General features: G+C 44.0%; 1 protein-coding gene across 1 annotated transcript in view; it reads left to right on the top strand.

The window, feature by feature from the left end:
- The window catches only part of LTF (lactotransferrin), a 29,271-nt gene extending 8,987 nt beyond the window's left edge, over positions 1–20,284 (top strand). Inside the window, exons 6-17 of the mRNA XM_063114436.1 lie at positions 529–584; positions 3,677–3,855; positions 4,315–4,489; positions 5,342–5,496; positions 6,790–6,880; positions 7,736–7,783; positions 8,774–8,929; positions 10,653–10,794; positions 15,054–15,121; positions 17,195–17,379; positions 18,523–18,712; positions 20,147–20,284. Of these exons, the coding sequence (XP_062970506.1) occupies positions 529–584; positions 3,677–3,855; positions 4,315–4,489; positions 5,342–5,496; positions 6,790–6,880; positions 7,736–7,783; positions 8,774–8,929; positions 10,653–10,794; positions 15,054–15,121; positions 17,195–17,379; positions 18,523–18,712; positions 20,147–20,181 (1,480 nt within the window). The 3' untranslated portion in view covers positions 20,182–20,284. The remainder of the gene's footprint in view (positions 1–528; positions 585–3,676; positions 3,856–4,314; positions 4,490–5,341; positions 5,497–6,789; positions 6,881–7,735; positions 7,784–8,773; positions 8,930–10,652; positions 10,795–15,053; positions 15,122–17,194; positions 17,380–18,522; positions 18,713–20,146) is intronic.
- Positions 20,285–22,597: the final 2,313 nt, after the last annotated feature.

Below are 22,597 nucleotides of genomic sequence, written 5' to 3'. Positions count from 1 at the left end.
TATCATTCTGTCCCACCTGGGCCCCTCCTCAGAGCTGGAGGACAGTGAACTCTGTGTGATCTGCTCCCTCTACCCTCCCTGTCCCATGCCAAGGCTGAGCTCCCCATCTCCCATTCTGTCTCCTAGGGCTCAGGCACTTTTGCAGAGGGAGGCTTCCTCGGCCCCCCACCAGCCAGGGCACATTTTCACACTCAGTCCTGAGAGAAAGAGCCATGGTCAGGGATCCCAAGCCTTTGCCCTCTGGTTTAGAAGCTTCAAAACTCTCTTTTACATAGAAAAAATGTTTTGCTTTCTCAATCCTCAGAGCATGAGGTGGGGGTCAGCACCTGAGCCCTTCTTTGTAAATCTGCCTGGAGGGAGCCCTGGCCACCTTCCCAGCTGGGGTGCCCCAGAGCCTCAGATCCCACCCTCCAGGGAGGAGACACCCACAGGGGCCTAGCACCAGGACCACTGTTCTGCAGGGAGGCAGGAGGAAGGGATTGGGAAGGCGCTGCCCGAGCTCACCCTCTGTGCTTTCTCATTTCACAGGTGTTTGAGAGAAGGAGCTGGAGATGTGGCTTTTATCAGGGATAGTACAGTGTTTGGTAAGAGCAGGGGGAGGAACTATGGTACTGCTCTCTTTTGTCTTATTATGATTCTGAGTATCGAGCTAATTAGACTCCCCTTAGCACACTGTTATAAAGATTGCTTATGGGCACAGCTCTTCTGTGTATTTTATGCTCTTTCATATTTAAAATAATCGGTTTTCTTTAAATTGCCCATGTCCACTGCCTTGCTCTTCCACCTCATAGACGTCCATGCCAAGGTACTTGATCATATCCTCTAATGGCTGTAAAGCAATAAATAGCTCATTGTTGGTTTGATTTTTGAGATGTATGTGGTCTTGCAAAATGGGTAGTGCTGGTTTGCGTTTCTGGGTTCTGAGTTCACAGAGGTTTTACTGAGCATTAGAAACCATGCTGTTCCTATGATTTTCCACTCAGCGTGTTGTTTTAGATATTTCTGTGTCATATACGTGTCCAGTTCACTTGTTTTAACAGTTGAGGAATGTTCCAGGGAATACATCAACATGTTTTACTTATCTCACCATAGTGATGGACAGCTGTTCTCTCCTTCCCTCCACCACACATAACTACGTGACTGACTCCCTTATTGGTGTTCCTTTACTGTCCTGCTGGACAATGTCCCTCAGGGACCTACACTAAAGCCCAGTTGAAGGGTATGTACAGGCTGAACACATTGCATCCAGGACTAATGGAGAGAGAGCCACCATATTCCACTCGAGATCGCCAGGGACAGCCCCCACATCCACCCAGGACCTTAGGTTGCCGTCTGGAATGACGCTCTTTGCAGCACTCTGCAAGTGTTCTCATTTCCCCATAACTTCAGTTTGGAGTATTTTTGAATTTCATATTTTTTTGTCCAAATGATGGCTGTAAAGCAATAGATATCTCATTGTTGGTTTAAGTTTTATTTCTTTGACATCTAGTGAGTTTGATCATCTCCATATATTTGCTAGTAATTTGGGTTTCTTATTTTGTAACATTTGACTAATTTTCTGTTGAGTTTCATGCTTTATTTCTGTATGATGTTGACCCAAGGATAGGCATTCCTTCTATCTAGGTATCAACCCATTGTTGATTTTAGACTTTAGTAAGATCTTTTCTCAGTCAAAAATCTGACAATAGCACCCTTTGTCAATCAGAAATCTTTGATATTGATTGGCTCAAACCCATCACTTTCACCCTGTTGGTTTGTGGTTTGGGGTCTTTTAAGGATGCCTTTTTCATACCAAAATCATGATTTCCTGAAATAAGATTTGAAGATTCCCCTCCACCCCTACATTTGTCTATATGTACTCTATCTAGGAAATCAGGTATGGATTTGGCTTTAGCCTTCCTCCCCGCCCCTTTCAGTGAGGCAATTTTCCTTACAATAACAACTATAAATAATTCTATCTTTATCCTACTGATACGTGGAGCCAATTCTACACCAAATTTGTATATATCCATGTGCTTCAGTTTCTGAGCTTTTTTATTCTCCTGGCTTTCAGTGATATCGCCTATCTGGTAGAGAGAGAGAGAGAGAAAGAGAGAAATAGAGATACCCCCACCCCCTCTCACTTTGCTAGTCATTTTCAAATATTCTTAGCTAAAATTTGTGAATTATTTTGTTGAATTGCTAAAAAAGTCATAATTTAATTTTGATTAGGATTGTATTGAATTTAAATCGATTCATGAAAAATTGACATATTTATAATGTTAAATTGTCCAATCCACAATGACGCTAAGTCTCCCTTCCCATTTGATCACACCTCTTTTTATTTCCTTTGATACAACTTAAAATTTTTCTCTTTGTGGCTCTCATGCATTTTTGGCAAGGCTAATTACTAACTTTTTAATGGTTTTAGTTGCTATTATCATCTTATATTCTATATTGTTTTATGTTTGGTTATTGCTAATGAGGATAACATTCTATTTTTGTAGGTTGGTCTTGTAGCTCATTACCCTTCTGAACTCTCTTGTTAGTTTTATTAGTTTCTGTTGGTTTTATTGGCTTTTCTACATAGAGGATTATCATCTTTAACTATGAGTTTGTTTTTTTCCTTCCAATGTTTACATCTCTTATTTCTTTTGTAAATTGTATAATCCAGATATCTAGTATTGTATTTTAGCAATGTTATAGTAGGCATCCTTGCCTTGTTTCTTATTTTGCAGTGAATATCTAAGTTTTCTTCTTTTCGTGTAATTTTGCTGTAGATATTTTGACTAATGGCATTTATCAAATTTGATAACTTTACCAAGTTCCCTATATTACTATTTTTCTGAAACTAGAAAACTAATTACAAGTAGATGTTGAACACACATATGCTTTTCCTACTTCTACTAAGACTAATGTGATCTCATGGTTTTCCTCCTTTAGTCCATGAATGTGGTGGATTACTTTAGCTTTTTTGATGTTCAGCCATTCTTTTGTTAATGAAATAAACCGATAAACCCTAATCCTGATCTATTAGTTTTTAAAATATTCTGTTAGATTGAGTTGGTTAATATATTACTTGTAATTTTTGCATTTATGCTCATAAGTAAAATAGGTCCTTAATTCTTTTTTCCTGTACTTCTTTCTCTGATTTTGATCAGGTTGTGCTAATTTCATAAAATGACTTGGCCAGGTTTCTGTCGCTTTAAATAATCTGAATTAACTTATACATGATATGGATGAACAGTTCCAAAATTTGGCTGAACTCACTCATAAAAGCATTCTTTTTCCTTCTTTTGATACACCCAGTGTATTTCCTGCCTTAACATTTTGGTCATCTTTCTTCTTTCCAGACACCCCTTGGTGGCCCCTGGACTTGTCTCTATAATGTGACTTTTCCAGGCAGAGTTGCCATGGAAACAGATAGGGTCTGGTTTGGCTCCTTGGCTTACCAGCAGCAGCTGCTCTAGTACCTCGGGGTGGCCAGTGCCATCCAGCAGGGCGTTCGCTGGCCCCCGAGGCTTTCTGGTTGCCATCTTTATCTTTCTGAAGGTTCTGGAGCAATTCACTGCCTTTCAGTTTTGTCAGCTGTGTAAGATGTCCCTCCTTCAGCTCAAAATTCTGGGGAAAAGGGAAACTACAGCTCATGGTTGCTGCCTGGAGTCGGCACACCTGGGCTCCCCACTCTCTCCCCCAGAGGACCTGCAGGATGAGGCTGACAGGGACCAGTACGAGCTGCTCTGCCCAGACAACACCCGGAAGCCCGTGGACAAGTTCAAGGAGTGCAACCTGGCCCGGGTCCCTTCTCACGCCGTTGTGGCCCGAAGTGTGGACGGCAAGGAGGACTCCATCTGGCAGCTTCTCCGCCAGGCACAGGTATCGCCCCACAGTCCTCCCATCTGCTTGGATTTGGGGGGGGGTGGGGAGGAAGGTCCCTTCTTTCCCCAACTTCTGCCACTTGAGAAGTCCTTGTGGTAGGCTCACTGCTGAGTAGTTCACTAATTCACTGGACTGCTTGCCCTGGCTGTACTCTGGAGAGCAGAAACATAAAACCCCCTCTAGCATTACCAACTGACAGTATCTCATGGCTGGAGTAGAAGTAATATTCTCAGGACTCTATGGTGCTTGGAGCCCAGCAACTTTCCAAAGAATAAGCCATAGCTGAGCTTGTGTCTTTGGGATGCCACCAGTCCCTCTGCAGGAGGGTGTCAACTGAGATTCCTGCTCTGAGAATCATCCCAAAGTTCCAGATATTCTTTTCCAACATCGTTTTTTTTTTTTTTGTTTCCTCCTTATTTACCACAGGACACCATAATTCTATTTTTTCTTAATTAGGACAATTTTGGAAAAAATAAATCACCGGCGTTCCAGCTCTTTGGCTCCCCTGCCAAGCAGAAGGACCTGCTGTTCAAGGACTCTGCCCTTGGCCTTTTGAGGATCCCCTCGAGCATAGATGCAGGGCTGTACCTTGGATTCGGCTACTACACTGCCATCCAAAACCTGAGGGAAAGTGAGTGTGCACCTGGCAGGGCCCCGGGGGCCACCTCATATGGTTGGTGAGCCATGGGTGAGGCCATCTGGGGGTGGCATGACTCTGCTTTGTGGTGGCCATTCTTCTGTCTCCTGGCCACTGTGGGGTCTTCATTGTGGCAGGTTTGATGCAGGTGTGAGTGTCTTTGGCCAATCAAGTCAGGGCATTTAGCATTGTGAGAGTTGTCTCCAAATGAATGCTGCACCACCTGGTTAATGCTTCTGTATGCCCCCGTGTGTAACCCCCTGAGAGAAGAATCAACTTGCCTCCTATTAAGTGAGAAATATGAGCATGAACCAGGAGAGCTAGGGCCCCTCTTGGGATGAATCCAGAGGCTGGTGGAATACCCCCCTGTGCCTGGGTTCTGAACTTGGCTTGGGGATACCACAGTGAGTGAACTCAGCCACGGTTCTTCCTCTAGTGAGGGGCTTGGGGTAGGAGTCCAGGTGAACCGAGAGGCTGCATTGTACTTGATGGTGGTGACTGCAGGCCTTAAAGGAGGTCAGGGCTGGCCTCAGGATCCCCGTAGGCGGTCTCTTGGGGCTCCCACTGGCTCTGTGTCATGGACCTTTCATCCCGAGACAGAGACATTAGTCACATCATTACACTAAGGATGGGTGGATGGATGAGAAGCCAGGGAAGGTCTCCAAAGGAACAGACAGAAATGAGCCCCAGAGGGAGCTCCTGGGGCCAGCAGAAGGGGTTGGAGGAGAGGGCACGTGTCTCCACACATCTGCACCTCTGGGGGAGGAGGCAGCTCCCGTCCCAGGCAGGGGCTAAGCAGGAACCCGGCTCTGGCTCCCTGCCCACGCGGCGGTCGTCCCTCCGCAGGTGAGGCGTCCGTGGCTGCCCGGCGCGCGCGGGTCGTGTGGTGTGCCGTGGGCGACGAGGAGCAGCGCAAGTGCAGTAGGTGGAGCAGCGCGAGCGGCGGCAGTGTGGCCTGCGCCACGGCGCCCACCACGGAGGACTGCATCGCGCTCATCCTGGTAGGCGGCCTTCGTCGCACGGGGAGGGGGCGGCGGGCTCCTCAGAAGACCCAGGTCATGGCATCCGCTTCAAGTGAAGCCAGGCGCGGAGGCCGAAAGGGTGTGCTCGGGCCGTGCACCACGTGCCAGCGGGGGCAGGTTTATATTGCGGGTTTTCCACTCCTCTGATTGTAAGAGCAACTCAGGATTATGGTAGGTAATTTGGCAAATATGGAAAGGTATGATGTATAAAATACAAACAAAGCAACAAACAACAAACCAACCAACCCCCTCCCCCCGCGCCCCCAAACCACTTGTGACCTCGCAGGCAGGTAGCGACGATTCAAGTTTGGGTAGTTCTTCTTTGCGGGACTTCTCTGTACATTCGCGGATAGGCATGCGGCAGTACTGGATTATCAATTATGCAGCTTTTGAGACTTTTTCATTAAACAGTATATCGTGGGCATTTTCCCCACATGAATACTTATTCTTAGAAAACATTTTTAAAAAATGGTCTCAGGGTATCTTTTATGTGGATGTGGCTCCGTTTAGTCATGATACTATTCCTCTTTGTCCCCTTACTTTGCTATTATCAATAACCGTATGATGAGCATTGTTGAATAGAAATCTTTGTCCACGGCTCCAATTATTTTTAATATAGTTGTAAAAAAATATATTGCTGAGCCAAAGAGGGAGTTTCACAATCTTGATGAATCTATGTTCCTGCGTTGGAGTGCGGGCTTGTTCATTCTGATGGCAGTTTAGTGAACTTTGCTCATTCGTTGGACACTTTGCATGTAGTGCTAACGAGTTGAGAGTAGACGTGGCCAGCTGCTCCCGTCTGTGTCCTCAGTGAGGAAGGCTGGTCCAGGAAGGTGTCCCAAGAGTGCCTGGGGTGCAAAAAGGATTTTGTTCAGAGGTCAGAGGATTAGTGAATGGTCTTTACCATTGAATTGACAACAAAAGGCAAGTGGCGCTGACAGAAAATAGTGCACAGGGTGTTTCTTTTGGGTGCTAAGTTTTTTTGTTTTTGTTTTTGTCTTTTTGTGACCAGCCGCACCGCGCTCAGCCAGTGAGCGCACCGGCCATCCTTATATAGGATCCGAACCTGCGGCGGGAGCACTGCTGCGCTCCCAGCGCCGCACTCTCCCGAGTGCGCCGCGGGGTCGGCCCTAGGGTGCTTAGTTTAATCTGTGCCTTTCTGCTGTTTCTTTGGGACACCTGCCATGAAGCCATTCGCTCAGAGAGCTGACAAGACAGGCAGGATAGGAAACAGGCTCATTGCAGTGCTGCTGATGTGCTCTGTCTTTGCAGAAAGGAGAAGCTGATGCCATGAGTTTGGATGGAGGATTTATCTACACTGCGGGCAAGTGTGGTTTGGTGCCTGTCCTGGCAGAGAACCAAAGTAAGCAGAATTAGTTTCCTTTCTGGTTTATACCCTCTGGGTCATGGGGGGAGGGGAGAGTAATCCCACTTAGTGGATCCAGGTAAAGATGTTAAGACGGATGGATACATTCGAACAGGAAAATCAGGCGAAAGAATAAACAAAAGGGGCCTTGTTGCCCACAGAGCCTATTGTGTTGAGAACTGACAAAGCACAGACTGGTTTCCTCTTCTTAATTTTTTAAAAGATTTTAGTAAAGTATAACTTACATACAGAAAACTGTACATAAGTGTACAACTCAGTGACATTTCACAAACTGTGCACTCCCATGCCCTAGTGCCCAGATGAAGACACAGGTTTCAGGAGTCCCCTTGTGTCCTCCTGTCATCAGCTCCCTCACTCCTGCAAGGGCAACCCCTCTCTTAACTTCTAAGTTCATAGATGAGTTCTGCCTATTTTTGAACTTCACGTTAAAGGACTTGCGCAGCATGTGCTTTTTAATGTCTGGTTTCTCTTGCTCAACTGTATGTTGTGGTACTCATCTGTCTAAGTGCGCAGTTGTAGACTAATCAATCTTGTTGCTGTATAGTATTCTATTATGTGACTCTATGGTAATTATTTATCCATTCAACTGTAGATGGGCATTTGTGTAGGTTCCAGTTGGTGGCTGTTGTGAATACTGCTGCTATGGACATCTGTGTCCATGTATTTTGGTGAACACATGTATGCTGGTGAACACATATATGCATTTCTGCTGCATGGAACTGCTGGGACAGTCTGTTTGGATTTGATTCTGCATTGTTGAGATTTAAAAGTTTGTTATTTCTCAATATATCTGAGTGTTTAATGACATTTTACTTGTCTTTATTCTTTCAGAATCCCGAACAAACAACAGACCTGATTGTGTGGATAGAGCAGTGGAAGGTGAGTTGGAATCAGTCACTTTCAGGATCCAGAGTAAGTTCCTATTGCTGGAGGAATGGGTGGTGGGAACTTTAAAAAACTCACAGAAAGAGACACAGTTGCAGAAGCCATGAGGGATGCAAATAATTCATGGAAGAATAATTATAATTAATGTTTATATCAACCTTCACACTTGGCGGAGACCTTTCATACAGCTACATATCGCGTCTTGATCGTGTGGAAGGAGGGTATTACTTTCCCTTTTATGTGGATGAGGAAACAGTGGCCCAGAGAGTCATCAAGTGCCCAGGATCTCACTCCCTCCTGTAGATAATATCGTGGCAGATCCTGGCCTTGAACCAGGGTCTCTTGTGCTGAATCCAGTGCTGTGTGCACCACCCGCACCTGCTCACCAGAGCTGGTGCTCACTCAGCTTTGGAAGAGACTTGGCACTGGCCTTCACTGGGAGTCTGGCAGGTGCCCTATGTCAGAAGGAGGACAGCAACCACGTTAACCCTCACAGTGCAGGGCTGGTTCAGACTCAGCACAGGGCGGTCCTTGGAGACGTACATGCTCCCCTACATCCACACAGTAGTTAGTCTGGTGGCCGTCATCGCTCTTGCCTGATGCGTAGTGCAGGCGGTAATTTATGCACTGTTGGGGTCACTCTTGTTCAGTGTTTGTTGCTTTAGTAGTTCACGTCTAAAGGTGAATTGCTGGTTCGTAATTTAGGGACATTATGTGGCTGGTTGAGGACAGTCCTGTATAATCACTTAAAGGATCAGCTTTTTTCACTATTATTTCATAGCCCAGATTGATCTTACCTCAACATGGGGCAGCAGCTTAAGCTTTTTCGGTCTACCTAACAACAGCCAGTTATTTGGGTTTAATTATCACCTGGTGATGCTTCTTGACCTATGTTGGCCTGAGTTGCAGACAGCTGTTCTAGAATCCATATATGTCGGGCCTACGGGATGTTAAGACGTGCTTTTCTGTTGTCTCTCATGCTAGGGTATCTGGCTGTGGCCGCGGTTAGGAAATCAGAGGCTGACCTCACCTGGAACTCTCTGAAAGGCAGGAAGTCCTGCCATACCGCCGTGGGCAGGACTGCAGGCTGGAACATCCCCATAGGCCTGCTTTTCAATCAGACAGGCTCCTGCAAATTTGGTAAGGTGTCCAGAGGGTGTTGTGGTGGGTCATCTTGGAGGGGTAGGCACGTGGTGCTGTGGAAACTCAGAGAAGGGAGGGGCATGGGATTTGCAAGCTTACTGTAGCCCACAGGTCTCCCTGTGGCTGCCTCCTGGAATCGTGGATGCACTGGAGGTTCCCTGCACAAAGCTTCCCATGTCCCATCTGCCCTCTCCCAAGATAGAAAATTAGAATATCAGCCTGTTTCTCTGAACCCTGAGATTGGGTGCAGGTTCCAGGAAGTATGAATGTTTTTTTTTTTTTTTTTTTTTTTTTTTTTTACCTCTTGGAGCTCCAGATCTAAATTCCTCATAGGACTTGGCTTCCTACTTTGGGGAAAGACTCCTGCTTGCCTTGTGAAAGGTGACTTTTGTTACTAAACCGAACTGACTGCTTACTCTACACTGTAAAGGAAACTGCATAAGACCTCCAGGGCCTGGCTCTGCCTCCTTCTGGGGCCTTCTTTCCGTACCACACTCCACACTCACCTTGGTCAGCACAACTGTGCCTTGCCTGCTGGGGGCCCGGTGACGTGGAGGTGTGTGGCAGGTTCTCGCTGTGGCTCACCTTGTGTGCAGGTGTTTCCTAGGGCAGGGCACTCCTGCATTATGAATGGGTTTTTGGTCCTGGCTGGGGCATCCATGTAGCTCTGCTCCTCTCTGGCAGTGCACATGGTTGCTGCTCTCACCAAGCCCCATGGTAGCCTCCAAGCTGCAGGGTGGCTGCTAGGTCATTGTGGAAACCTCCCGAGGTTGCACATAGTGTGGCTTTTCCAGCGGCAGGGACTGCAGGAGTTTGATGATGGGTGACACTTGCTCAGTGGGCAGGGCTTTCATGTCACCTTCATTTCTTCTTTCCTTTGGTTAAATCACACGATGGGTTAATTCAGATTAGGTTTAGCTGCAAGGAACAGAAACCCCCACAAATAGTAGAGGCTTAACCAAGAAGTAAGTTCATTTCCCTCAAATGTAAGTAGAGTGTAGAGGTGAGATATCCAGAGCTCACATGGTGACAATGTGGTCAGGGACCTGGGCTTCCAACATCTGGTCACTCTGCCATTTGTGGCTTCCATGCTCAAGATCTCCTCATGGTCCCCATCACACCTGGAGGTACAGTCCCTGCTTCTGCATTCCACATGGAGGATAAAGAAATGGGAGGAGAAGGAAGGGCCATGGCATGTGCCAAATGTCTTTTAAGGATGTTTCTAAGAAGTTGGTACCCAACACTCCTGCTTCTGTTTCACCGGCTGGTACCTAGCCACATGGCTATACTGGCCATGGGGCATCTGATAACTGTAGTCTTTATATCAAGGAGCCAGGTTCCCTGGTAAAAAGCAGGGCTTCCATTACTGAGAAAAATGGAGAATCAGATCCCAGCAGCCAGCAGGCCCTGCTAGAGATGGCCTTCGTGCTCATCAGCTGAGTCCCCAGCTCAAGGCTGTGATGATGGGACCCTCTGCATGCTCACAGCTCTCTTCCCCAGCCTCAGTCAGGTTTCCTGTCAGTGCCTGCTGCCTGAAGCTTTCCTGACTTCTGGTGGGTCCTGTGTTGGTTATAAAATGTCACTTTCTGTGGCAGTGAGTGTGTTCTATCTGTCCTGGGCAATATAATGAACTGAAACCAAGCTGTGTCTCCTGTTAGGTAAAGGCCACTTACATTGACTCAGGTTGGAAGAGCTGACTTCCCATGTTCCTTCTGTTTAGGTGAATTCTTCAGTCAAAGCTGTGCCCCTGGGTCTGACCCAACTTCCAATCTCTGTGCTCTGTGTATTGGCAATGAAGAGGGTAAGGATAAGTGTGTGCCCAACAGCAACGAGAGATATTATGGCTACACCGGGGCTTTCAGGTGAGTCTGTGACTAAGCATCAGCATGTTGGCACTGCAGGTCTAAGGGGTCAGATGTGGCCTGTCACAGCAGAGCCAGGGGTCACCCTGAGGGTGTGCTAATGGGCGGCACCAGTGAGGGCTCTCTCCACTACACCCACCACCCAGATGGAGGCTGTCACTGCGGCTCTGCTGTGGTCCTCCCTGTGGCTTTAAACCAAAGTCGACCTTAGTGGGTGTCAGCATCCTCATCCTCAAAATCAAGTAGGTAGCGTATGTGGTATTCTACGTACTTTCTACAATTCAGTCTAATAGGGAGGAATTTTCTTTCCCATAGCCACCATCCTCTCCCCTCACCGAGGTCACCATTACGTCTTAACGCTTTCACTTTTCTCTTTGACTTTGGCCTTAGAAATGGCAAAGAGAAAGCAGCATTGCATTGTTATTCTCCAGTAGTGAAGTGAAAAACAAAACTCCCAAAAGTTTTCGGAATTCACAAATTATAAGCACTTAGCGATTTATGATAACTATTCACAACGGGTTTGAAGGGTGCAAAGAGGATCTTCCCCCATTGCTTTTTCTCTGTTCGCCATGAGCATATTTCACCACCAGAGGGTGTCATGTACCTGAGAAAGAGTATGTGGCCTTTGAGTTAAATATAAATTCAGTAGCCTTTGCTCCAGTGATGGGATGATACAAAAGTAGTTTTTGCTATACTCTGAATGACTTGTAAAAACCCCAAAAACGTTTTGTGAATGTACAAAAATATCTCAAAGAGACTAAGGATTTGCAAATGGAAAAACTGGGATGTGATTCCACTCAAAAATGTTAAATAGACACATGTCTGATAAGAGTCCAAAGGAATCTTGTGGTCCTATTTCTTTTTTCAGACCTGCAGCAAGGTATTACTCCACTGGAAACACCTACACTTTAGTATTCCTATTTATGTTAGAAGAAAGTGCTTTGTCTTTTGTTCAAATTATATCTAGAATCTAGACTGGGGAAATTTATAACAAAATAATTAGGAGCTGGAACCTGAAGTTTTATTCATCCCTATATTTCTAACATCTTTATACTGCTGGGTTCTTAATTTTTAACTTTCCGCTATTTTCTGCTGACTTTCTACTATGGAACAAGATCTAGCCTCTCCTACTGCCCCCTGAGCCTCTTCTGCCCCACAACCACAAACTTCACCTCTCTCTAACACCCATATTCAGAGCTTACATTGTTATGATGATGTGGGCATTATTCTCATATTAAATATGTGGCATAACAAGATTGTATTTCCCTTATGGTACAAACTTTTTGTTTACTCTAGAGTTCATAGATATCTTATTTTTTATTTGTCTAATTTTCCATGCTTTTTAAAAAAAATTAGTAATTTCAAAACTCTGCTAGCAGTGTAAATCTCCTAACAATAACAACAACAACAACAACACACACACACACACTGGTGCCTTCCCAGTTCCATCATCTACCTGGAAATTTTGCTCCTGCAGACTTCGGTCCTCCTACTCTAGTCCAGATTGGTTGTTCTCTAGTCACCTGCACGTCTGCGGTCCTGGCATTTCCCTTGAACATCATTCTAGGACTTCCCTGTGTCTTACTTCATGTTAGATTGTCTGTTTTCTGGATCTCATAGCTTTTGCTTTCTTGGGTTTTATTGGAACAGAACACATCCTCCAGCAGCTTCTTGAGAAAGGGTGAATGGGAATTGCTATTTTTGAGTATCTACATGCCTGAAAACATCTTTAGTCTACCTTTGAAATGATTTCATTTGGCCAGATAACTAAGTCTAGGTTGGAAAACATTTTTCCTAGAAATTTTGACAGGTTTTCTATATCTGGGAAATGGCAGCATTAGGCTATTCTGACCATCTCTCCCACTAAAAACAAGCAAGCATGCTGGATTAAGTACATACACATATGCATTCACACACACATGATCTTAAAAGCGTTTAATAGCAGACAAGATAATGAGGAATTATCAGACTAAAATCTGAGGGAGAATAGAAATTCAGAAAGAAAATGGAAACTCTTTGTTTGACAGACTTGCTTGACCCCAAGAGGTTACATACACCCTTAAGGTAAGACTGAACCAGAAGTAACTTCCATGCCCACTTCCAGTGCTTCACATTGCCCAGCTGTGAGGAAGACAGGAAGAACACCGTCCCTGAGAAACTGAAACCATGAGCCAATTCTTGCATGAATTTGTGATTCAAACTTGCGTTTCCTGGGATGGTTCAAAATTATCAGCTTACAAATATTTTTAAAAGTTGTCCCAGACTAATGGTCCTTCTAGGATACCTGTTTGGAAGACAGCATCTTCAGATTAGTTTTCAAAGACTGCTCAAAAATATTCTTTCAATGACAATAAAAGGTGATTATAATAATTTTAACCAGTATACAGGAGAAAAAAGTCATCAGAAGCAAGATCCAACAAAAAAAAGTTAGCATTTTTTAAAAGGGGCAAATAAAACTTTTAGAAAGGAAAAATATACAGCAATTAAAATTAACTGCGCAATTGATGAGTTTAACAGATTAGACACAGCTAAAAAGAGAATTAATGAAGTGGAAGATATGTAAAAAAATTATTCAGAATGTAACATAGAAAGAAGAAAAGATAAAAAATATGGCAAATTCAAAATTTTAGAAGCATTAATTCATTGTCTTCTAATTTCTAGAGTTGTTGAGAAATCTAGTAGTATTTTTGATACCTAATTCTTTGTACATGAGTTTTTTCTTCTTGAAATCTTTTTGAGCTATTTTTTTTATCTTTGGTGTTTTAAAACTTCATAATGATATTTTTTTATGTCAGTCTTCTCCTAATTAATTAGATTGGGCACTTGGTGGATGCTTTTTGATTGGAAACTCAAGTTATTCAGCTCTGGGACATTTTCCTTTATTTTCTGTTTCATAATTTCCATCCTTCTATTTCTCTTTAAACTTTAATTCTTAAATTATAGATTCTGCTGGATTATCCTCTGATTTCCTTATTGTTTATTTTTTATTACTGTTTTTTATATTCTAGTTTCTGGGATACTTGCTCAGTTTAGTCTTCTAATCTTATATCATTTAAGATAATTTTTATAATTATTATTTTTTACTTTCTAAGAACTATTTTTGTATTTCGGCTGTTTTTCTTTTGTAGAGCTTCCTGTTCTTGTTTCATGAATGCTGCATGAAACATTTCTTTAATCTCTTTAATGATATTAATTGTAGCATTTTTTTTATTTTAAAGTTTTATTTTCTCCCATTTATTGTCTCTGTATCCTTTGAGTGTAATTGTTTTGACCTCCATTTTTTATGTTTTTTTCTTGAAGTACCTGATGGTCTCTGGCTGTCCATATTTAAGAGTGAAGTGTTAAAAAAAAAAGAGTGCACTGGAGGTGACTGTTAGCTCTGTGTCAGTTTCCAAGTCTTGGCAAGTACCGGGCCTCATTGTAGGTCAGTTGGTCTGTGTCATTTCATACTGGGCATCCAAATAACAGAATCTGTAGGTATTTTACTGGAGTTGAACAAATTCCCAGAGGAGAAATCCTGCTGTCTGCTTCTTGAGAGGTGCAGTCCTGACAGCCAGCTTTCTGGAAGCTGAATGGGGGAATGGTGCTGTGATTTAACCTTCCTGGATGTAGACTTTTTACTCCATTCTCTGTTTTCAATGTTGTGCCTCTGTCCTCAGCTGTGTTCTGTTCTGTAGCCCATAGTTTTGTTCAGGTTCAACCTCCCCAGTAGACAAAGCTTAACTGTTCTGCCAGGATGAGGGAGGAGCAGTTTCCCAGCTGTAAGAGATATAAGGGTCCTACACTGCATCTTATTTACGCTCTACCCAGTGTTCTTGTTCTCAGCCACTTTTGATGGTGCCTAGTACCTCTGATGACTGAGCATTTCTGGAGCTCTACAGTGCTCATCAGCTTCTGCACCTCCTCTCCTTCCAGCTGATGGTACAGCTCTCTTTGCTCTGTTAGGTCAGTTACTGCCATCCATTTGCTCTGTAACTTCCAAACATTATCATTATTATCTTCTCTCTCCCTTTCTCTTTTATGGATGAATTGCTTTTAAAAAAATCTCATCAATGTCACTTTGGGATTTTAGAAGGAGGGAACGTACACATATGTGTTCAATCTACCATTTTAAACCATAAGTTCCTGCAAACATTTGTCTTTATCTGTCACATGTTTACTTCCATGTTTCAGCTTTTGGAATGCATATTACACATATTTATAAAAACTCTAATAGTTTCTCTTTTCTGGTGATGTGTTTATCTTCTGGAACATTTTAGGTGCCTGGCTGACAAGGCTGGAGATGTTGCATTTTTGAAAGACGTCACTGTCGTGGAGAACACTGATGGTAGGTGAAGATGTTTCCCTTTCTCCTTCAAAGTAGAGTCTTTGGCATCACAACACATCCTATATTCGCATTTCCAGTTGGGAAGGTAGTATGACATTTTCCAGACTTTTGATTCTTTACCTCAGTTGGCAACATGGTAAATCTGTGGTTATCACATTGATTTTGAAACTGAATTCTCTCTCTCTCTCTCTCTCTCTCTCTCACACACACACACACACACACACACACACACACCTTCCAGCCACACTCAGCAGCAAATGTCTCACTGGATTTGACTTGTCAACTACAGAAACACACCGTCTGCCTGCACCAGATCATGCATGCCTATAGGAAACTGAGTGTGGATGATACTAAAAAACAATATGCGAAGAAAGTTTCCCTTTTTATTTATTTATTTATTATTATTATTATTTTTATTTTTATTTTGCCTCCTCCCATGCATCAGTAGCAGGAGGTTTAATAAAAATAGTAATGTAATAACAATAATAATGACTGTGATCCATAATAAAAAAGAAAGTTCCCCTTTTTAAAAAGGGAAGTAGAGGCCTTCATTCAGTCTCATGTGAGCCCTTGGTCTGGAAACTCCTTGGGAGTTAGTGGGGACAAAACCACAGTAGATACAGATGATGGAAGACAATCTACCAGACAGTGTTTGAACAATCACTCTCTTTTCTGATCTCTAGATGAAAAAAATAATTACTGAATTCAAGGCTCTCAGCCATTTGCTACCTTCCAAACCACCTCTCTCCCCTCAGGCACCACTCCGCATCCCCACCCCCAGCTCAGCAGATGACTTGCTGTTTTGTTCCCTCAGAAAGAACTGCCTCAACTTTCTGCCCCCCTCCTCCAGTCGCAGTCACTTCTGCCTTCTCTTCCTGCCCCTCCCCACGTCTCTCAGGAGAGGGATTAAGGCCAGACATGTAAATTTGGAATTATCTCTATATCAAGTAGAGGAAGACAAGAGAATGAATGACGTGTTTTCTTAAGGGGAGAGGGCAAAAAGAGACAAACAGGGGCATGAACACACGTAGACATGCAGTGATTACAGTTAGAATTTATGAACTGTTCAACCAAAGTGACCTCCAGGGATCACACTGATGTTGAATTTAATTTTAATGTTCTCTGGTACTTTACAGCTGTATTTTATTGGAATTGACTAAACATATTTAATAAACCCATAGAAGTTCCTGTCCTTTCTGTGTTTACTAGGAGCATTTGAATATGCGAGGAAGGAGAAAACAATTTCTCCTGGAACATAAACCAGCTATCCTTTTTTTGGAACTCACTGGAAAATATGGCATAGATGAAGGGTTTTGAATTTTATCAAATGTATTCTCTGCATCTATAAACATAATCATATGGCTTTTCTCGCTTTATATATTAAATATAAGTATTTTTATATTTTCTAATAGTAAAACCATCTTTGCTTTCCTGGGTTAAAACTGTCTTGACTGTCTTGACCTGTATATTTTTCCTTTAAATACACTATCAAATTTTTTTAAAAATTAAAAAAGAACTTTTAACGGATTTATTGAGATACAATTGACATTCTGTAAGATCCACTCATTCAGAGTGTACAATTCAGTGGTCTCCAGCAGATTCACAGAGTCGTGCAACCACAAGCACAGCCCAGCTCTAGAACACCCACATCAGCTCATAAAGAATCCCCTCCCCACTCCTTCAGCGCTGGCAGCTATCGATCCACTTTCTGTCTCTGTGGATTTGTCTGTTCTGGACATTTCACATAAATGGAATCATATAACATGTGGTCTTTTGTGTCTGGCTTCTTTGACTTAGCATCATGTTTTCGAAGTTCATTCATGTTGCACCATGTGTCAGAATTTCAGCCCTTATATTGATGAATAATATTCCCTTGTGTGGACACAGCACTAATTCTTGATGTATTTGAAGTATGTATGGATTATGCAGGACAAAGCTTCATTCTCTCCTTTACATCAGCACAGCCTCAGTGTGTGCATTTTGAGAGGCCAGTGGGATGGTCACACCCACCCAGAACAGACCGCTTCTCTAAGCAGGGGAGAGTGGCTGATGCCAACTTCTTTCTCTCCCCAGGAAAGAACACTGAACCGTGGGCTAGGGATTTGAAACTAGAGGACTTTGAGCTGCTGTGCCTCGATGGCACTCGGAAGCCTGTTACTGAGGCTCGGAGCTGCCACCTGGCTGTGGCTCCAAATCATGCTGTGGTATCTCGGCAAGATAAGGTAGAACGCCTTGAACAGGTGCTGCTCCAACAACAGGTATGGACTGTCAGGGCCTCCAGCTCTTTCTTAACTGTGCAAGCTCCTGTGATGGGGAAATCACAGAGCTTGATGAATCAGCCCACTCATCCTTTCTTTCTAGTCCCTCTGCTTGAAGTTGGTGGTGACAGTATTAGCTTCATGCTGTGGGGCTGCCCAGAGTCTCAACAGAACAACAGAGGCTTCCAACTCTGAGCTTCCAGGGATTGACTTAACTTCTGCCCTGAGTCTCTGTGCCTTTGGGCTTGTTGTGTTCACTGCCTGGCTTGGTTACTGTCCTTTTCCCTCCTATTATCCTCCAGGCAAGTGTGGGAAGTGATGGAGCCTTCTTCCCACAACGCCTCGGTAGAGAGTGCTTTATTCTGGTGATGTTTCCTGAGCCTGGGCTGACTGAATGATAAGGCCTCTGAAACTACAGAATCAGAACGTGTCCCATAGATTAGGGCTGTCTATGTGAAAGTGATTAGAAGGAAATCCTAAAATTTCATTAAAATCTGGGATTCTCTATTAGAACTTCTATTTTTACATTACAAAATCATGTTTCTAGGTGTGCTTTTGAAGACAATGGCCCTGGAATAATAATAACAGCCACAATAACTGGCACTTGTTGAGCCCTTACTATGGCGTGCTCACTGGTGCTGGTACGAGATCTGCCATCATCAAGGTGTTGCCTTCACAGCCCGCCACGTGGGAGCCTGGGTACAGAGGAGGAGCTGTGGCTGAGGGAGGCGGAGGCACCTGCCTGGGATAGCCACTGGGTTTTCCTACTCAGACTGCCCGTCTGAGAGAGCTGGCATTTTAGAATGTTCTAGGTGGTCAACTTTTGGGGGCAGATCTCAAAAATTCTCAGCTGTCACCTAGTCACCCATGAGTTCTATGGCAAGAGGTCACAGATTTAGAAGGAAGGAAAGATGGCAGGAAATGAGATTAGAAATGGTGTGGAGCTCAGGGTGGGACTGTCCCCAGGAGGGTGGACAGGAGAAGAGTCAGCCAAGGAGGTGGAACGTTCTAGAACTCAGCTCCTTTTGCCCCATGGTTTTCCCAGAACTGGTCCTGGATGGAAGAAACACCACTGGACTCTCCTAATCCATAAACTCTTGTGTTTTCTTTGCTGTTCACTTACCGTCTGCCCTTTTGGCACAGGCCCTGTTTGGAAGAAATGGACCTGACTGCCCAGGGAAGTTTTGCTTGTTCCAGTCTGAAACCAAAAACCTTCTGTTCAATGACAACACTGAGTGTCTGGCCAGACTCCATGGCAAAACGACATATGAAAAATATTTGGGGCCACAGTATGTCATGGCTGTTGCTAATCTGAGACGGTGCTCAACCTCCCGTAAGTGGGCCTTAGAAGTCACCGTGGGGGAAGGTCAAGGTTTGAGGGCCAAACAGCGTTCTAGGAATGAAGATGGGTGTAACGATGTTGAGGCAATATAATATCTCTATACTTCAGGAAATGACAATCTCATTGACAAAGCAAAAGAATTAGAGAATAAAATAAAGCAGTATGTAATATGCTACATTTTAATAATGCCAATAGTTACTATCATGAAAATTTTGGAAACTGATAATCCATTTTATTCAGTAAAATGAAATGTGTATACATACATATGCATTGAGAAATAACAAAATCTGGTTTCTTGATAGTTACCATAGATACCAACCATAGAGAGTATAAATTCTCAAAAAATTCAAATGTAGGAAAACTTTTTAACTATGAAAATGTATTAATTATAATTTAATTGTTTAAAAATATGTACAAGCTATTACAGAGGGTGTAAGGCCCCTGGTGATGATTCTCAAATTTCAGCATGTACCGACTCCACTGTGCACCGTGATCATCCAGATTCCTGCTCCTGGTCCCTCCCCCAGAGATTCAGAGGCATTGGGGGTGCTATTGGTCCAGGGATGGGGTAGGGCCAGGAATCTCTTTATCAGTGTTTATCAACTAGGGACATTTGGGTCGGTGTGTCTCTACTACCCACAGGAGACATTTGGCAATACCTGGAAGCATTTTTGATTTTCAAAACTTAGGGGGTGCTGCTGTTGTCAAGTGGGTAGAGGCCAGGGATGCTGCTAACAATGCACAGGACAGCCCCCCACAAAAGAGTTATCAGGCCCCAAGTGTCAGTAGTGCCAAGGTTGAGAAACCCTGTTTTGTATTGACCAACATCTCAGGTCACTGCAGTACAGGCAAGGATCACACTTTGAGAAATAGGGCTATAGGACTACTCTTGTGAGCAGCCAGCTTAGGACTGCATAGACTATACGCCCCTTGTGGGCAGGGCCTGTCTGTCCATGCTGTGTCCCAGCACACTTAGCACAGTGACTCTCACAATGCAGGCACTCAGCAGGCATTTTTAAATGAATGAGTGAATGAATATATGAACAGATTTGCATGAAGATACATTAATTACCCACATTCCAGAAGAAGTTAGAGGACCACCAGTGTCTTGTGAACTTGAGAGCGTGACGTTTGATTCAATAAGAGACAAGTGGGGTGGGGTGGTTTTGTCACTCAGGCCAGAGCAGGAAGTGCTCTGGCTGGTGAGGACCAGATGTGCCTGAGCTCCCTGGGACACTGCAGTTGCTAGGACTACGGAGGCGGGGGAAAATGTGAGTGTGACAAGTACTCACGGTGGTGGGGGGAAGGGCAGGGAAAACTCTTAGTATCCTCCTTCATTTATTTATTGATTTAGACATCAATTTGTTGGTTTAAAAAAAAAAAAGAAATCAGTGTTTGAATCTCCTGCTCTGTTGTGTCCCACAGCGCTCCTGGACGCCTGTGCTTTCCTCAGGAGGTAAAACCCAGGAAGATGGCCCAGCATCCCCATCCTGTCCCCTGTCCTGTTCCTGAGGGAGCCTCAGCCACTCACTGCTCTCTGTTGCCTTCCCCTCCTTGCTGAGGGTGGGGCTTGCCAATCTCATTTGTTCTCACAATTACCTGCTGTCACCTTAACAAGAAATAAAATTAGAAATACTGTTGATTTTCTCTCCTTATAAAGCGTCGCTCATCTTTTCTGGAATTTTACACTGAAATCTTGTGTCTGAAAAAATAACCTGCACAGTTGGACGTTTTCTTCCAAGTTTTTCAGGTCCAGCTCCTCTTCTCTCTTGCAGTTTTGGGTATAATGCTCAATGATCTGAGATCTAAGGCCGGGCCAAGCAACTGTTTTTCCCACGGGATCTTGTTGGTTATTCACATAGTTGTCTCAGTATGTGTGCACGTGTGTGCCTGGGAATGTGTGTGCGTGCATCTGTGTGTGCATGTGTGTTTGTGTGATTCTAAGCTAGGACAGGAATAGAAAGCATAGGAATCAAAAGATCAGTGAAAGAAACTGAATACCAGGAATATTTGTGATAACTTGGTATTTTAAATAAACATCATCCGGTATGGTAAATGTACACATTAGGACAGGATAGGAAAATGTGTGAAATTCTTCCATCCCTTGATCTTACTGGCCTTCAACTTCCAGTTAACCTCTAGTCCCTAGTTTTTTTTAACCCACTTTTCTCCACCAAGCTCTCCAAAGCATAGTTAGTCTAAGCTGGCTTTATTGACTTTCTTCCTTTTCATTCTCTTTCTCCCACTGCAGTTGACTCTAATCTATTCACTCTCCAGAAGTGTTCTGGAAAAGACTCCCACACCCTCCCAGGCGCTGTACTTATAGGGGTTTCAGCTACCGTCCCACTGGCCCCTTTGCTGTTTCTGATCCTGTTGACCAGGCACTCCGCCTAAAACCTGTTCTCTCAGCTTCCAAGACACCGTTCCCCTTTTCTGGCCTTCCTTTCTCTGCCTTTTTGGAGGTCCATGCTTTGATCTTTAAATGTGTCCCTCACTATTTTCTTCTCTGGAGTTTTGTTTCTGACTCATTGTATTGATGCAAGGGAAATGGATTAAGAGAGAAACAAATGACTGGGTTTTAGCTACTGATGCACGGAGTCCTCTCACCAGGTATCTGTTCTCAGATTAGTGACCCTTCCCTGGGAAGGGATTGCTTTCCCGCTTTAAGTTTTTCTATACAAGGGTACTGAAGTTCTGCCCCCTTCGTGGGCGTGATCACTGGCCAGTGCGCACCGCCATCAGTGAGGTGGGCAGTTCTGCTGCTGCCTAAAGCAGCTTCTGAATCTGTCAGGAAAGGACGTTAATGAAGTCACCATAGTACTAGGATGAAAACTCACTTCTGTTTTCTCTGTGCTACTTTGAATTACGGCCAGATATGTTGTCTGTCCTCACCAGTCTGAGAAGATATTCAGTGAGCAGCATTCGATGGTGTAGCTATAATGCCAGCACTATAAAATGTAATATTTGAACAGTATAAATCTTCTTGTGTAGGTAAGATACGAAAGTGCAATTAAAGGCCCACCAGTGAAATCCCCTTTTCCTGGTTGAAATGAAATCTAATGTCACTGCAGCCATCTGCTCATGCTAAGTTATATTGCTGTTGCAAATGGCCCCCAAATCGAACCCTTAGTGGCCTACACAACAGTTTTCTCTCTTGTCCAGTGTGGGTCAGTCATGGCTCTATCTCTTATCTCCCGTTCTGAGATCCAGGCTGAACCACAGCCCCCATTTGGTGTATGTTGGGTTCAAGACGGGGGAAATGAAAGAGAGATGGAGGCACCATACAGTAGCTAGTAAAGCTTCTGCTTGGGACAGGTCCTTTCATTTCCATCATTTCTTTGGCCAAAGCAAGTCACGTGACCGCAGGATCAAGGAGGCGGCCCAGTAGGAAGGAGTGGTGAATACTTTGGCAACAGGACACTCTACTTCCCTTGCATTTCTGCATCTGAGCAGTACTTTTAGTTAACTCAACCCCAAGGCTCTCGTATGTCCCTCTTTTCTAAAGTTTACTGAGGTCAACAGAATTCATGGGAATATCCATGATCATCAGGCCCACGTCATGAAATGCAGAGTGTGAGCAAATCACCAGCCACTGTGAGCACCATGTCCCAAGGTGGGTGATTACTAGTGTTTGAGCAGAAATGAAAAGAATGTGAGAGGCTGTGTCTGAATTTTAGGGTAGAACTGGAGTCCATCTTTGAGTGGATTCTTTTGTTAGGAATGCGCCTTGGGAGGCCACTTCAGTTAAGAACAGTGAGCTCTCTGCCCTGCAGATGAGAGTTCCCAGTCAAATAGAGCTTCCTTGCTCTGCTAATGACTAGGGAAACTTAGAGATGGCTGCAGGTGGGGAGAGGCACAGAGATGGTGGAAACACCT

The sequence above is a fragment of the Cynocephalus volans genome, chromosome 11 (genome assembly GCF_027409185.1).
Source record: "Cynocephalus volans isolate mCynVol1 chromosome 11, mCynVol1.pri, whole genome shotgun sequence".
Taxonomy (NCBI): Eukaryota; Metazoa; Chordata; class Mammalia; order Dermoptera; family Cynocephalidae; genus Cynocephalus; species Cynocephalus volans.
This window is presented reverse-complemented; position numbering and strand designations above follow the sequence as displayed.